The 17,594-nt window shown below is 36.1% G+C and overlaps 1 protein-coding gene across 1 annotated transcript in view; it reads left to right on the top strand.

The window, feature by feature from the left end:
• Nucleotides 1-13,938, top strand: part of IL1RAPL1 (interleukin 1 receptor accessory protein like 1) — a 628,876-nt gene extending 614,938 nt beyond the window's left edge. Inside the window, exons 10-11 of the mRNA XM_060086547.1 lie at nucleotides 12,604-12,774; nucleotides 13,220-13,938. Coding sequence (XP_059942530.1) covers nucleotides 12,604-12,774; nucleotides 13,220-13,938 — 890 coding nt within the window. The remainder of the gene's footprint in view (nucleotides 1-12,603; nucleotides 12,775-13,219) is intronic.
• Nucleotides 13,939-17,594: the final 3,656 nt, after the last annotated feature.

The raw sequence follows: 17,594 nt of genomic DNA, 5'->3' as shown, positions 1-17,594 counted from the left end.
ATTCTTGGGTACCATGTTATCTCCCCTGAAAAGGGAATACATAAAGTGCTCTTGGAAGGAAAGGCAAAGAGTGTGAAGAAAAAGAGGGAAAGAAAGTTTACCTCATATTTTGAAGTAATATCAGAACTATGGTGATTGATAATAACAGATTCACTGACTATTTATTGAATATGTATTAAATGACAAGGGCTGTGTTGACTATTTTATTGATAGAGAGCTATACAACCAGGAAGACAGAGTTCAAACCCAGGTCTAAATGACTCCAAATCCCCCAAATTTCCATCACTGTGTCAGACTAGGAGATGGACTATTTGGCATCTAGACACATTTAGTCATTTCCTTTCAAGTCATTGCAATAGGCATTACCTGACTGTATCAGTTGTATATCAAAAGCATTCTATTTTTCCAAGATGGAACATATTGATACTTTGCTCTCTTAGTTTGTTCACATCACTCCTTGTTCCCCTCTACACAGCCTTACATTTTATTGTTTCCCCTAGACTCAGGCCTTAGCACTTCTCTTCTAATTCTGCAGCACCACCTTTTTGGATCACATGTACAACGCTGTCTACACTTGCATTTGTGTACAAATGACTCCTAAATCTAAATGTCCTTCTCCCAGGTCTCTTGTTATCATTTTTTTCTCTGCTAACCTGTTGGTTTTCTCCACTATGATAGGTCCCAACCCCAGCTTTTGAGTCACACACCCCACACACTCATTTCTTATCATCCTCCATTTTACGTCTCAGTTCTTTGTATCATCCTCTACCTCATTTGCTTCACTTCCTCCTCATCTGCCATTTCCAATTTGTAATCATGGTCAGTTAATTGTACCTCTTGAAAATAGACTCTTCCCTCAGTCTTCATTGCAAATGCCTTGTGCGTTCCTCCTGCACCACCTTCTTAGCCTTTTTCTGTTCCCCTCCACTTGATCCTGCACACTCGGCCAGACTTCTCTTTCTAAGTACAAATTTACTGTGATTCTCTGAATAAAATAAAGAGCATGCCTCTATGTTGCCTGCCAGAGCAGAAAGTTTTCTTAGCTAAGAAAGCAACTGCTGTAACAGGGTGACCCAACTTACATTTATAGCCTGGCCACCCCCATGGAATCTGAGCATGCATAATTCCTGTTAAAACGAGGTGCTGGTCTTTGGACAAACACAACTATTGAGAATGGACCAAGACAATGCAGTTACACATAATTCTCAGGTCCCTTTGAGTAAATGAGGTAACCATAATGATTAGGGGTAGGAGAAGGTAAATTACTCCTCTACCACCTTGGTTCCACAAAATAGTGAAAGAAAATTTGGACAAATTCTGCTGCATATACATTTATTAATAAACAATCATTTAACCTATCCTATAAACTTGAAGAAGTCCCAACTCTGTGTCATGTGAGTGTGTGTGTCTGTGTGTGAGTTCCCCAAAAACCTTGCAAAAAACCTTACCCCTGAGGCAAATGTGACAATGCCAGTGGCAAGATTAGGCTAACCATCTAAAGACACCTAAGGATATTCTTCATTAACTGGGTAGTGATACAGAAAAATGTCATGCTATTAAATGAAAAGCAGAAAAGAAAAAGATTTGTATACTATGATCATCAGCTTTGCACATACCTATGTCTCCATGTAGGTAAGAACTGAAAGATAATATTTAAACATGAGAACAGCATTGTAGTGTGTTATGATTTGAGATGTTTATACTTATATTTTTTCAAAAATTTCTCTAATATTTACCATCTTTTCTATTACATGTAACTTTTTACATTCTTTCTGAAATAAATTTGAATTTATGAAAAAAATATTCTTCATCAGGACACAGGACCATTTGGAATCAGCCTGGAACAGTTTCCCTAAGGAGGCAGGACACTGACCCCGCTAGATACTTGAGGGGTGGGATGTGTCTCTAAATGATGTTATGTTATCCATATGTCTTTTTTTAATTGAAGAATAGTTGATTTACAATGTTGTGTTAGTTTCAGGTATACAGCAAAGTGATTCAGTTTTAAATAAATAAATAAATAAAATTCCTTTTCAGATTCTTTTCCTGTATAGGTTATTACAAAATATTGAGTATAGTTCCCTGTGCTACATAGTAAACCCGTGTTGTTTATTTATTTTATACATAGTAGTGTGTATATGTAAATCCCAAACTCCTAATTTATTCCTCCCCCCCTTTACTCTTTGGTAACCATAAGTTTGTTTTCTATGTCTGTGGCTCTATTTCTGTTTTGTAATTAAGTTCATCTGTATCATTTTTTTTAGATTCCACATATAAGCGGTATCATATGATGTTTGTCTTTTTCTGTCTTACTTCATTTAGTATGCTAATCTCTAGGTCCTTCCATGTTGCTGCAAATGGCATTATTTCGTTCTTTTTATGACTAATAGTCCACTGTGTTTGTGTGTGTGTGTGTGTGCGTGCGCGCGTGCCACATCTTCCGTATCCATTTATCTGTCAATGGACATTTAGGTTGCTTCCATGTCTTGGCTATTGTAAAATAGTGCTGCAGTGAACATTGGGGTGCATGTATCTTTTTGAATTAGAGTTTTCTCTGGATATATGCCCAGGAGTGGGATTGCTTTATTATATGGCAACTCTATTTTTAGTTTTTTAAAGAACCTCCATAGTGTTCTCTATATAGCTGTACTACATTCCCACCAACAGTGTAGGAGGGTTCCTTTTTCTCCACACCCTCTCTAGCATTTATTATTTGTACAATTTTTAATGATGGCCATTCTGACAGATGGGAGGTGGTACCTCGTAGTTTTGGTTTGCATTTCTCTAATAATTAGTGATGTTGAGCACTTTTTCATGTGCCTTTTGGCCATCTGCATGTCTTCTTTGAAGAAATGTCTATTTACATCTTCTGCCCATTTTTTGATTGGGTTGTTTTTTTGATAATGAGCTCTATGAGCTGTTTGTATATTTTGGAAATTAATCCCTTGTCGGCTACATCATTTGCAAATAGTTTCTCCCATTCTGTAGGTTATCTTTTCGTTTTATTTATGATTTCCTTTGCATATGTGTTGAGTACCACTGATTTCAACATGGAGGGTCCATTTCCAAGATCTACTATACTTAGTAAAAAGCCACTAATTTTAGCAATGAAACTTTATTTCTAACATCCATTGTGCTAATTAATGAAGCATCTACTTTTGATCAGAAATAAAGATAGTTGAAGTGTTTGTAGTGGCTCTAGAGTGTTGCCTTATTCTAATTAAATGCTAGCTGACCATCCTCATAAAGGCAACCTACTGTCTCTAGAGCTGAACATACACTAACATAATATCCCATCATCTTTGCTGGAATAATTACAAAAAAAAATACAGTTATCACAACAACCAGAATCCTTTGTCCCTCCATGCCTCTGACTGGGGTTTCCCTTCCACTTTTGTTTAAATGCTTGTATAAAGGTAGTCCTTTCTTCCTTCCTTCCTTTCTGTCTTCCTTCCTTCCTTCCTTCTTTCCTGTCTCTTCTCCCTCCCTTCTCTTTCTCTCTCTCATATACAATTCATATTTCCCCCTGACTTACAAAGATTCCCCTCATAATCCCAAGGTCTAGTTATTTTCTCCTTCATCTTTACTAAAATGGTACTTCAGGCACATCATTTTTGCAGCCCTTTTCACTTTGAGTAATGAGCACTTACTAGTGAATACTTACAACTTGTAGAGCATTATGAATTCAAGATTCCTTATCACATTTATTTATTTATTTATGGGAGCAGAAGGACCTCTTTTTTGAGGTCCTATGGATTCAAATGGATTCAGAAAAGTGCCAAGTAGTAAAACATGTAAACTAGAACAATATTGTTAAATTTCCAAAGTGTAAAACTCAATCAGCTTTATTTTCGAGTATAATTGTCAGATGCTGCCATGGCTGAATTGACATGAAAAGTGGAATTTATTAATACAATGACATTCAATAATCACAAAATCAAAATATTAATATATGCTTAATGTTTGTTATTCAAAGATCTATCATCTATTTCTGCAGAGTTTTTAATTGAAAAATTATTAGTTGGAAATATAAAAAAGTATATGAAGGCAAATCTGAAATACAAGAAAAAAATGACTTAATTTTTTAAAAACTCTTATTTATTCAAATTATGTCAATGCTAGTTTTTTTTTTTTTTTTTTTGCTGTACGCGGGCCTCTCACTGCTGTGGCCTCTCCCGTTGCGGAGCACAGGCTCCGGACACACAGGCTCCGCGGCCATGGCTCGCGGGCCCAGCCGCTCCGCGGCATGTGGGATCTTCCGGGATCGGGGCACGAACCCGTGTCCCCTGCATCGGCAGGCGGACTCTCAACCACTGCGCCACCAGGGAAGCCCAATGCTAGTTTTTAATGATCACATAGTTCTGTGCTAATATACTACATGCAAACATAGAAAATCGCCTTTTAAAATGAAATACACAGTTCATCATTGGGCCCTACCCGGGTCTCCTTTTGGTAATCCATTTGCTGAATAATGGCCTCTGTCACTAGTCAATTTCACATATGTGACTTATAAATATTTGAAAGTAAATTTAAAAAAAGAAGTGGCCACCTGCCAATAACATCTGACAACTATTCAACAGGCGTTTAAAAGTTAAAAACTCCCAAAGACGTGAATGTCAATCCCAAGCCATTTATACTGTCAGTAAATCTCTTTCCTAGCCCACATCCAGTATAGCCACCACCTTCATCTTGATAAGGGAGTCTTCAGTCTACATTTTCTTAAAAGCTCTATTGTTCTAAAAAATCCATGGATCCTTTGATTTCTCAATCCTTTTAAAGAGAATTGACTAATATCCTCTCATATGTCAAAGAGGAAAATATTTATTTATCATTTTTCCAACCACTTTTTTTTATTCCTGATACACAGTTCTATATTTTCCTTCTCTCTTCAAGATTTCTTAATAATATTTTTAATTCATATTTTTATTTCTTAACTCTCCAGAGTCCAAACGTTTTCCCCCTCAAATATATCTTTTTATAAAACATAGTAGTTCATTCGGTAAATTGAAGGAGAAAATTCTACTGGACTAATTGTTTGACTTAAAGTAACAAAGCAACTAATTAATTGGTTAGGTTTGGTGTTTTTGGTTTGTTTGTTTTTCTTTCTCCCCCCAGCTTTATTCAGATATAATTGACATATAACATTGTATAAGTTTAAGGTATACAGTGTGACGATTTGATACACATATATATTGTGAAATGATTGCCACAATAATGTTACTTAACATATCCATCACCTCACATAACTATTTCTTTTTGTAGTGAGAAAATTTAAAATCTATTCTCTGCAACTCTCAAGTATATAATACAGTATTGTTAACCATATTCACCAAGCTGTGTATGTATCCCTAGAAATTATTTTTCTTATAGCAGGAAGTTTATTTACTTTGACCAACATCTCCCCCTTTCCCCTGCCCCCAGCCCTTGACAACCACCATTCTACTCTCTGTTTCTATGAATTCAACTTTTTCAGTTCCACATTGTAAGTGAGATCATTCAGTATTTGTCTTTCTGTGTCTGACTTGTTTCACTTAAGCATAATGATCCATCTAAATAAAATGGAAGGTTTTCTTCATTTTTATGGCTGAATAATATTCTACTAAATAATATTCTGCTGTGTGTGTATATATGTGTGTATGTATTTTTATATATATGTATTATTTATATGTATACACACACACATATATACACATTTTCTTTATCCATTCATCTGTTGATGGACACTTAGGTGGTTTCCATGTCTTGGCTATTGTGAATAATTCTGCAGTGAACACTGAGGTACAGATATCTCTTTGAGAGAGTGGTTTCATTTCCTTCAGATATATACCCAGAAGTGGGATTGCTGGATCATATGGTACTTCTATTTTTAATTTTATGAGGAATCTCCATACTGTTTTACATAGTGGCTGCACCAACTTACATCCCCACTAACAGGGCAGAAGGGTTCCCTTTTCTCTACATCCTTGCCAACAGTTGTTACCTTGTCTTTTTGATAATAACCATCCTAAGAAGTATGAGGTGAGGTATCATTGTGGTTTTGATTTGCATTTCTTGATGATTAGTGATGATCTTTTTATACACCTTTTGGCCATTGTATGTCCTACATGTCTTTTTGCTGTTGAGTTGTATGAGTTCCTTATATATTTTAGATATTAACCCTCCCTTTATGTAATATATGGTGTGCAAATATTTTCTCCCATTCTGTAACTTGCCATTTTATTTATTGATTGTTTCTTTTGCTGTGCAGAAGCTTTTTAGTTTGATATAGTCACACTTGTTTAGTTTTGCTTTTGTTGCTTGTGCTTTTTGTGTCATAGCCAAAGAATTGTTGCCAAAACTAATGTTAAGGAGTTTTTCCTTATGTTTTTTCCTAGGAGTTTTATGGTTTCAAGTATTACGTTTAAGTCTTTAATCCATTTCAGATTAAAATTTGTGAGTGATGTAAAATAGGGCCCCAGCTTTTTTCTTTTGCATGTGGACAGACAGTTTTCCCAACACCATTTTTTAAAAAGATTATCCTTTCCACATTGCGTATTCTTGGCCCCCTTGTCAAATATCAACTGACCACATATTTGTGGGTCTATTTCTGGGCTCTTGGTTTTGTTCCATTGGTCTATGTGTCTGTTTTTATGTCAGCACCATACTGTTTTGATTACTATAGCTTTGTAAGTATAGTCTGCAATCAGGAAGTGTGATGCCTCCAGCTGGGCTCTTCTCTCTCAATATTGCTTTGGCTATTCAGGGTCTTTTTTGATTCCATATGAATTTTAGAATTTTTTTATATTTCTGTTAAAATTGCCATTGGAATTTTGATAGGGATTATATTGAATCTATACATAGCTTTGGGTATTATGGACATTTTAACAATATTAACTGTTCTGATTAATGAACATGGGATAGCTTTCCATTTGTTTCTTCTTCAGTTTCTTCACCAGTGTCTTATAGCTTTCAATGTACAGATCTTTCACCTCTTTGGCTAAATTTATTCTTCAGTATTTTATAATTTTTGATGATATTCTAAATGGAATTGATTTGCATATGTTGATCCATCCTTGCATCCCAGGAATAAACCCCGCTTTCTTTTTTTGCCCATGCCACACAGCATGTGGAATCACAGTTCCCTGGCTAGGGATTGAACCCATGCCCCCTACAGTGTAAGCATGGAGTCTTAACCACTGGACTGCCAGGGAAGTCCCATAAATCCCACTGATCATGTTATATTATCTGTTTAATGTACAGTTGAATTTGGTTTGCTAGTATTTTGTTGAGATTTTTTTGTATCTATATTCATTAGGGATGCTGGCTTATAGTTTTTTTGTAGTGTCCTTATCTGGCTTTGGTATCAGGATAATGCTGGCCTCATAAAATGAGTTTGAGAGTGTTCCCTCCTCTTCAATTTTTTCTTGGAAAAGTTTGAGGATTGCATTAATTCTTCTTTAAATATTTGGTAGAATTCACCAGTCAAAGTAGTTGCTGGCTTGAGGATTTCTGTCTGATTCTTTTTTATGGTTTCTGTTTCTTTAATAAAATTCTCATTTTGTTCATGCATTGTTTTCTCATTTTGTTAAATTGTCTATCTGTGTTATTTCTTATTTCACTGATTTCCTTTAAGATGATCATTTTTAATTCTTTGTTGGACAAGTTGTAGATCTCCATTTCTTAGGGCTTGGTTACTGGCGCTTTATTAGTTTCCTTTGGTGATGTCATATTTGCCCGATTCTTTGTGATCCATGTATCCCTGCATTAGTGTCTCTGCATTTGAAGGAGCAAACATCTCTTCTAATCTTTACACACTGACTTTAGCAGGTAAAGTTCTTCTCCTGTCTGTTCCCCAGGCCAATGGGATTACCTCCAGAATCATAACCATTCTGGGCTGGAACTAGTTTTGAGTCTGTTTCTGGGTCTGCAGTGACATTCATGGTTGGCAGGCTTGTGAGCAGGAGCTCAGGTTCACATAGATCCTGTATGGTCTCTGGGTGGAGAGGAATGCCTCTAGTATCTTGTTCAGTAGTATAGCACTTGGACAAGTGTTCACTTCAGGATCCACAATCGGGTCTTCACTCGGTGGACCTATTGCCAGGTGTGTGGATGGGTATGTCTCCCACCAGGTTTCTGGGAAGGCTTCTATCTGGTCACTGGATGGGTCCTTGGGTGGGCAGGACTGGCTCTGTACTGCAGCTGAGAGGATACATGCAAGGGATGTCTTATTTGACCATCTTGCTGACTTCATTCCTATTTTTCTTTTTTTTGTGGGAAATTACAGTCAGAATCTCTTGAAAATCATGGAAAGAGTAAACCAATGACTATATTAGAGTTTATGAATATGATTACAGAGGGTGTGTACATCAACTGCTTTCCATCTCTGTAGTCAATAGAATTATAGTTGAAGGTTTAAGTTACAGAAAATAAAATTTAGAGAATAAAGTTCAGAATAAGAAATATATTGTTGTACTATCTTGTTATGACTAACTAGTTTTCAGCTGTTTATAAACTTAAGTTGAATTTAAAAGAACACAGTCCTACCTTTAAAAATCTTAGCATAATTTTTTCTATGATTATAAAAAATCTCAAATTTTCAGTTTCTTATACACATTAAGATTAGTAAATATATGTTCTTGCAGATATAAAAAAAATCTAAGAGATATTTCCCAAGATTCAGATTCAGCTGGTAACTGGGAAAAAAGAAGAAACCTTGGAATCCATATGATTTTGAATCAGAAAACATTGCTGAATTTAGCATGATATCTGGCCTGGTGTTTGCAGTCTGATAATTTTCAAGTCAGGAGTTTGCTTCTGTGGGTAAATAAATGCCTAGCCCAATACTGCACTGACCTAGCCTCTGGGGAAAGAGAAGAATTAGATATCAATCCAGTGTCCCATTGATTTGAGGGAGGAAGCTGCTGCAGATGCTTGCAAGGGGCCTTATTACCAGAATAACCAACATGTGAGCAACTCCTTTTTATCTGGGAGATATTAGCTTAAATGTTGTAAATTCACTCAGATGACATAAAGAGATAGAAAACTGACTGAGACCACAGCACCTCTTCCCGAGGTTCATTTAAGCTTAATACAGTTACTGAATATATTAGTCTAGGTAAGAATTTATCCCCTTTTTGATGAAAGTGGATTTTCAGCTATTTTATTTAGAGCACATGCCCTGTAAGTATCAAGACCACTCATCATGGAGCTGAGACTGCAGTGTGTAGGTTTTGTGGTACTTTGATCAATTACCTGGCAGCTGACTGCAGTTCTTTGATGCCTTTGAGACCTTTGGGTACCTATACCCTGTCCTACAGCAGAGTTTCTCAAAGTATTGTCCCTGGACTGGCAGCAGTATCACCTGTTAGTTTGCTATAAATTCAAATTCTAAGGACATATTCCAGATGCTCTGAATTGAAAACTCTGGAGGTGGGGCCTAACAGTCTGTATTTTATCAAGTCCTCCAAATTGTTGCCATTCATGCTTTAGCATGAAAACCACTTTTTCAGAAAAGTTTACAAGGACTCTGAGGTCTTCAACTGAGTCACAGTGAGAAAATACAGTTCAAGATTATTCCAAAGGAACTTTGCTAAACTTTGACCCTGTAGCTCCTAGTAATTACTTGAGGAGTCCAGGCAGCTTGGAGTGTGTATCACCAAAGCCATCTCTCCTAGGAAATGGCCCAAATCTTGAGAAAATCTCCACACTAGCCATAAGGTATGTCATGTGATACCCAAATGAGAGGCCATTGATTCATTTCATCAACAGATATGTTTGAGCATCTACTAAGCACTAGTCACATATCTGAGTCAAGGATCTTGTGGTCAAAGAAAGAAGATAAGATGTGAACACAGTAATATAATACATGGGAAAAGAGATCACCTTCAACTCAATGATATCAGACTCAGATTCAAAGGAGACAACTGAAGAGTTAGCTGCTGGTTTTTTGACAACAGATAGCCATAAATATTTTTTAAGCTACCATAAACATAATCAGTGGTGAGGTTTGGAAAAATAAATTTTGTGATTCTATGTGGAATGGGCCAGAAGAATAAGGAAATGGAGAGGGAAGACCCACTAAAATATAATTATAACAGTTGAGAAGAGAGTAGGGCCTCACCTAGGATGGAAACAGAATCCAAAGGATTTTTACCAGTGAGTGGCTGTGAGATTATTGGTAATGAAAAGAGATAAGTGGAACATGCCTCTGAAGTTTGGAGACTAAAGATGTGAGATTGTTATGTTAATAAAATTTAAGTGAAATAAAATGTGAAAACAAAGCTTGAGATGGGAAGCTTGTTTTGTTGTGAGCATGTCAAATGTGAGGTACGTGCTGAACATCCAAATTAAGGGGTCCAGGTTACAGGTTCATGAGAAAGAAGACGAGATTGGACATCTACATTAGAGAGACGTCTACACAGAAGTGGTTGTTGATGTCATAGGAGGAAAGGAGATTTTTAAGGGAAAATAGACTGAAAGACAAATGAAACAGGCCACAGAAAACATCTTGAGAAATGACAGTATTTATGGATTGGAAGAGAGATGTCCATTGAAGAGGCAGGGGAGCCAGAAACAGTGTCATATAAGCAGAAGTGATATCCAGCTGGATCTTACGAGTATTGGTGGACCATTGTTTACATCTCTTCTGAGTCATAAGTGCTCTGTTCTTTTTGTTGTTCATATTGATCTGTTTGTCAAATATTTTTTAAGCCTACAGAAGGCAAAAAGCAAAGAATGAGAATCTAGTCATTATACATCTCAGGTCTGAGCAAACTTGAGCATTTTACAGTACTTTGTAAAAATCTGGAAGAGGAAAACCTCCCAGAAAGAAAGTAGTATATGCATGAAACCATTCTACAATATGCAGTCTGGCTTAAAGAGTCCTCCCTTTGGCCCATGACCCCTGTACTACTCTTTGCAACACATTTATCCTCTGGAAATAGATTGTTGACTTGTCTACATCTACTACTAAACTGGAAGCTACTGACCCATATTGCAAAGGGGAAGATTTTATCTCATAGATATGGCATGTGATTATCTAATAAATGGACATTTTAATTAAATACTAACTGGTATTATATTATAGCTTTATTATGTGCTATTTTCTATGATTTCTTACTCAACTAAAGTATTTACATCAACAAAATGGTACCACTATAGACTGCTGGCATGTGTGCGTAGACATGGTATAACAAACATAATTATTATTTTTTGTGAAAATTGAATTTTATTTATACTATGTACAACTATATCCTGGTTGAAAAATAAAGAAAATACCAAATACCAAAATATGATAGGGATGATTACTTTTTTTTTTTTTTACCTGAAATGTGCTTTAAAAAAATCTTCCGTAGCTAAAGGTTCTTTTCCCCAGGGATCCTATAGTAGAATTGCTAGCTTCTTATATGCCTGTGTTAACTTTAGGTGAAGTAAACAGTTTTCTGAGTTTTCCATGACAAGTTACAGAAGTGAGGTTTAGTGTCTTTGAAGTCAAAAGGAGTGTCCCAAAGCCATCCAGAGCAAGTCATGGATGCCCCTGTAACTTTGATGTTTTATACCCCAAAGATTTGAAATTTTCTATACCAAATGCCCAGTTCATTTTGTTCTGAAATTTAAGAGTGTTTCAATTCAACTTGATCTAATAATCAAATAATACAATGACAATCATTAGGAAAGAAGCACAAAAGAGACCTAAGCATATTGATATTGATAGGCTCAGCATACTGATAGTATTTAGAATTGAGGTGAATTATGAATCCTGATATCACACTCTGAAAAGGAAATTGGAGAATGAGACTATGCAGAAGATAAATGACTTCTTATTCTAAGAAACAACAAATGAGAATTCGGGGATGTTTACGTTAAGATAAAAATAATGCACAATAGTAGTCATCAAATATTTGAAGAGTTCTCATGAAATATGGGGAAGAATGAGGAAAGAAATCAAATTTAAGAACTAAGTTTCATTCATTTGTATTATAATTTTTGATTCTTATAGTCAAACTGATTAACATGATGAAAAATAATTTGGCAATAATTTACATGTAAGGTAAATGAAGATCAGGAAAACAATATGTATTTCTATAATAATTCAGCATACTAAACTCAGTTCTAAAATCCAAGAACCAGCTCCCAAAGAAAAATTAATTATTCCAAATTTCATTTTATTTTTTCCCCAAAAGAAAATCAGCACAACACACACAACCTAAAAACCATTCCTCAAGCCAGTCAAGCCAGTTTCATTGTTCTTTCTTTGATTAGGTGAATGTACATTTATGTAGAATAAGAACATACTATCCAAATATGTGGCTTTTATAAGCTGTCAAAATTCTCTATGATCTGTGCATCAAAAATGTTGAGCGTTACCATTTCATTGCTCTTTTCATTAATTTTCTCCTACTGTCTTAATAACAACAAAAATAGTGACTCCTTTATACCCCCAAATTCATTCCATGATACTTGGCATTATTGTATTCTTAATGAAAATTAATAAAGACTTCTTTCTTTGGCATCCCAGAAGTGGAACACTTGGAGATATTTATGAAATGAGGTGAATATTCTCATGTCCTACTGTTTTCTTTGTAGAGTAGTGACTTCAGCTTTACTCTGTAATGTTCTTGACAGATAATAAAGATTATGATGCATACTTATCATACACCAAAGTGGATCCTGACCAGTGGAATCAAGAGACTGGGGAAGAAGAACGCTTTGCTCTTGAAATCCTACCTGATATGCTTGAAAAGCATTATGGATATAAGTTGTTTATACCAGATAGAGATTTAATCCCAACTGGAAGTAAGTTAATGTTTTCATTTAAGAGTGTGCATATTCTTGTGTCCGTCTGTGTAATCATCATTTTCAGACAGAATTTAAACTTTTAGTTCTTCTACATCTTTCAGTTTCTCAAGAAAGAAATGGCATATGTGTTCAAATGAAAAATAAGTGTCGATACCCCTGAGGAAGCTACTTCTGTTATTCTATAAAGCGTTTCATGTTATAAGCCTTGACATTTAAAGAAACCAAATGAGAGATTTGCACCTGGGAAAACATTTCTGTCTTTGAGAGAAGCAAAGTCCCATACTCTGTTCAAAGTGATCATTGGCTATTTTCATCTTCTCAAGGGTTTACCTAGCAAAAAGAACCAGCAATTCTCACTTAATGTGTGAAAGAGAATTTACTGGGGCTTTCTGGACCGAATGTTCAATGCACTTATTCTGATAAACCCTCTTCTCTGTTGTAGCATATATTGAAGATGTGGCAAGGTGTGTAGATCAAAGCAAGCGGCTGATTATTGTCATGACCCCAAATTATGTAGTCAGAAGGGGCTGGAGCATCTTTGAGCTGGAGACCAGACTTCGAAACATGCTTGTGACTGGAGAAATTAAAGTGATACTAATTGAATGCAGTGAGCTACGAGGAGTTATGAACTACCAGGAGGTGGAGGCCCTCAAGCACACCATCAAGCTCCTGACCGTTATTAAATGGCATGGACCAAAATGCAACAAGCTGAACTCTAAGTTCTGGAAACGTTTACAATATGAAATGCCTTTTAAGAGGATAGAACCCATTACGCACGAGCAGGCTTTAGATGTTAGTGAGCAGGGGCCTTTCGGGGAGCTGCAGACTGTCTCAGCCATTTCCATGGCTGCGGCCACCTCCACAGCTCTAGCCACTGCCCATCCAGATCTCCGATCCACCTTTCACAACACTTACCATTCACAAATGCGTCAGAAACACTACTACCGAAGCTATGAGTACGACGTACCTCCTACCGGCACCCTGCCTCTTACCTCCATGGGAAATCAGCATACCTATTGTAACATCCCTATGACACTCATCAACGGTCAGCGGCCACAGACAAAATCAAGCAGGGAGCAGAATCCAGACGAGGCCCACACAAACAGTGCCATCCTGCCGCTGTTGCCAAGGGAGACCAGTATATCCAGTGTGATATGGTGACAGAAAAGCAAGGGACACCCCGTCCCTGGGAGTCTGAGTGGAGTCTGCAGTCCAGTGCCTGGAACTAAATCCTCGACTGCTGCTGTTAAAAACATGCATTACAATCTCTAGAACACGAGGAAAAACAGGGTCTTGTACATATGTTTTTTGCAATTTCTTTGTAGCATCAGTGTCTTCCTGTTTTACCATGTCTCTTACCATTACATTTTTTGACTTTGTTTTATATGTCCTTGGAATTTGTAAATTTACCTTTTTTTAAAGAAGAGACTTATGTATAGATAGAAAACCCTTTTTTGCTTCATTAGTTCAGTTTTAGAATGGGTTTTTATTTCCTTTCCTTGATTTTTGTTTTGCTTTTAACATTTCCTTGGGGTGCTTGGACAAATCTATCCGATGGGACAAGGAGCGCCGGATCCTCTCTTGGGTTCTGCCTAGGATCAGCAGGGCCATGTGGGCCTTCAGAAAGCAGTGCAACGAATGCCAGCATTGCCATTTGGGGGAAAAAAAAAAAGATGAGAAGAACACTTGTTCATAGGAGGGCCGCGCCAATCAGAGCCCTGAATATCTTCCTTGTCCCACCTCATTCCCCACCTTTACCCTTCTAATGGCGGCATGATGTGTAAATTCTGAGAAGGGGTTGGGGGGTCTAACTGTCTTAACATTTAATTCACTGCTCGTCAGAATACACTCCAGACCCAAAAGTGTGCTAGTCACTTGACAGTGACCACTACAGAGTGCTAAGAAGGGAAGATCAAGGGCAGGAAAATGGGGGAGAGTGTGCTGTTTCCATTTTTTAAATGAGTTGATGTACCCTTATATAAATATATATATATATATATATATATATATAAAAACACACAACAAAAGAAACAAAAACAAAAAAAAGCAAAAAGACAAAAAAAAACAAAAAAATCAAGCCCTATATTTGATCACTTCCTGGAAAGGCATGAATGTGTTTGTGGCTGTTTTTGTTTACTATTCTACTTCCTCTTTTCCCTCTATAATTTTCTGCAAATGAGATTATGTGCAAATGCCAGGCAAGTTAACTCAAAAGGGTGAATCAACACAAGTCAAAATGAAATTTACATTGAAGGCTTCCAAACCAAAGGGAAGGGCAGGATGTGTCATCAAATATGTTTTGTCACCTTGTATTATAGAAAATGTTATTTTCTAAAGAGTCAGTGCAAATCTGTGAAACTTATTATGGGGTCCCCTTGTATTTAAATGTTAATTCACTGTATTTAATTTTCAATGCTATATTCAGAATCAAGTGTTTGGTTTCAATTTGTGAACATAAGCAACACTTATTAATATCAAAGTGTTTATATAAGCACTCAGGAGGTCAAACATATGAATATCAACAGAAATCACTATTTTCAAAATATTATTTACACAAAATAGTTTTCAAATTAGGTGAGAAGGTATTTAAAATAATTAATTTTTACTGTATAAAGAATTAGTTTTACTTTAACTGTATAATTCTATCTGTCAGAAACAGAAAGCTGATGCTCCCAGGAAATTCATCTCTTACCATTTAGTTTTATGTTTGAATGACATAGCAGCTAATACACAGTCATGTTGAAAATGATGAAACATCAATCATAAAGGAACTTGCAGAGGGCAGAATTGCTAAAGGGAAATATTACCTAAGTAACTTTTAGTTTTTAAAAAAAATCAATGTGATGAAAACACTGATAATAGAACTCATGCATTACTTTAGTGATTCATTATAGGAACTTCCATTCCAGCCATCGTCTGTGGGCTTGTGTAGTGAGTATTGTATGTTTGGTTTATTCCTACCAGCATATGAGAAAACAATTCTACACTTTTGGTCACAATACTAAGGTATGAGTTGGCCACACACAAAAATGTAAACTTCAGTAGAGTTCACTGGGGAGGGTAAAACTGAATTGCAAATGTATGAGAGATGAGTATAAGAATTTTGTAACAATGCAAATGTCTCATATTTGTGTGACAAGGTAAAGGATCTTTAGTATGTGCATTGATTTTTATTAGCTAAAAAAATGCTTATTTCCCTGACAACTCGCCTCAGTCCTTCTCTACAATCTGTTCTTTATTCCCGTGCTCCCCTTGGACCTGTGTCACATTTTCACAAACCAGAACTGAAGCTGCAAGGACACATAAACTTTAAGGTCAGCTTTGCACATTGGGTTATTTTCAAAATCCAAGAAGGCCATTGTTTACTTTGTACTATGGACACCTGTCAGGGACTGGTGGCAGTGAACCTCATTGGACTGGATTTCAGATTCCCCCAGTGCTCAGAAAACTGTAAACATGGCAATGGCCTGGTTTATTTCTTTGTTTTTTTTTAATTTTTTTTTAAGTGCACGATGAAAGTGTGGAATAAATGTAGAGGACGTATTCAGACCACAGTCATATTTTAGGCATCCATAGGTGTTAATTTAGCTGCATTGGGAGTACATTTTTTGTTCTATTTTTAGTGTAGATTTAAGAACTTTGAATAGCATGATTCAGGGATTGATGGGTAATATTTGATATTCTCACAACTTAAAAAACGTTTTTTTTCCTCTAATGCTTTGTCATATTTTTAGAAAATAAATGGAAGAAGAAGCTATCTATGGCTTTAGAAACATTCCTCCCAAGTATTCCTCTATCAGCTCCATGTGAAAACAAATGAAGGAAACTGTCATGTGTTCACGTGCTCTATGTTTAACAAAAATTATGTTAGAATTCACAATAAAGAGAGAAAAAAATGTATTTTCCCTAGTGCTTAGGTTTCATCCTTCTCTTTTTTCGGTGGGGACTATGGGGGATAAGAATATTCTAGCTGTAAAAACACAGTTGAAGGTGTGAATATGTTAGCCAAGCAGAGGGAGATAATCAGCGTCTGGACTTGGATATGTGTGTTGTTTGGTATTGCCTGTTTTTCATCATTCGCTGCTCAGACTCCAATGTGACATGTTACAGATTCGTAAGTCCACCTGGTTCTTTAGTGTAACCTCTACTTGCTGCCTGTGAGAGTCCTACCCTTTATACTGGTGCTCAAATCTTTGATTATTTAATTTGTAATCCATTCTGTAGGTCTTCTATGGGCAGAAAAGAAATTTGTATCTCATGCAGCCAGCTGATTTAAGTTAAGATCAATTTTATGAAATCTAACACACAATGAGTTCAGACACCTGAACCTACTATAGTTCTATAGATGAACCCCTGATTGTTCAGTCAACCATTTTGCATTTATTACTTTCTTCATAGTATATGTATTTGAACCCTATTGACTTAAATACCTAAATACTGCTTTTTTCCTTATTTCAGTATTATTTAGCATTTTATGACAAGAACAAATAATAACTGAGAGCCGACCCTAAACTCCAAGTAAGTTTTATTTATCCTAGAATAGTCATTAACTTTTGACAGATACCATCTATGTAAATTTAGATCACCATTTCTAGGAAAACATTAATTCATTTGTGAATTACCTTCAGATTCTGGAATGATACCCTAGTTCTCCTTTTTCTAAGAAGTATTTTTTTATCTTGTGCTTAATTTCTTATTTTAATTTAGTTTAAGTTTATATCATTAGTCCCAGAAGAAAGCTTATTCAAATTCAGAGGAGACCATTGATACTGTGCAAGTAAAATGACTGAATAGAACTAAGAGAATACATAGACTCA

The sequence above is a fragment of the Mesoplodon densirostris genome, chromosome X (genome assembly GCF_025265405.1).
Source record: "Mesoplodon densirostris isolate mMesDen1 chromosome X, mMesDen1 primary haplotype, whole genome shotgun sequence".
NCBI classification, from domain to species: domain Eukaryota; kingdom Metazoa; phylum Chordata; class Mammalia; order Artiodactyla; family Ziphiidae; genus Mesoplodon; species Mesoplodon densirostris.
This window is presented reverse-complemented; position numbering and strand designations above follow the sequence as displayed.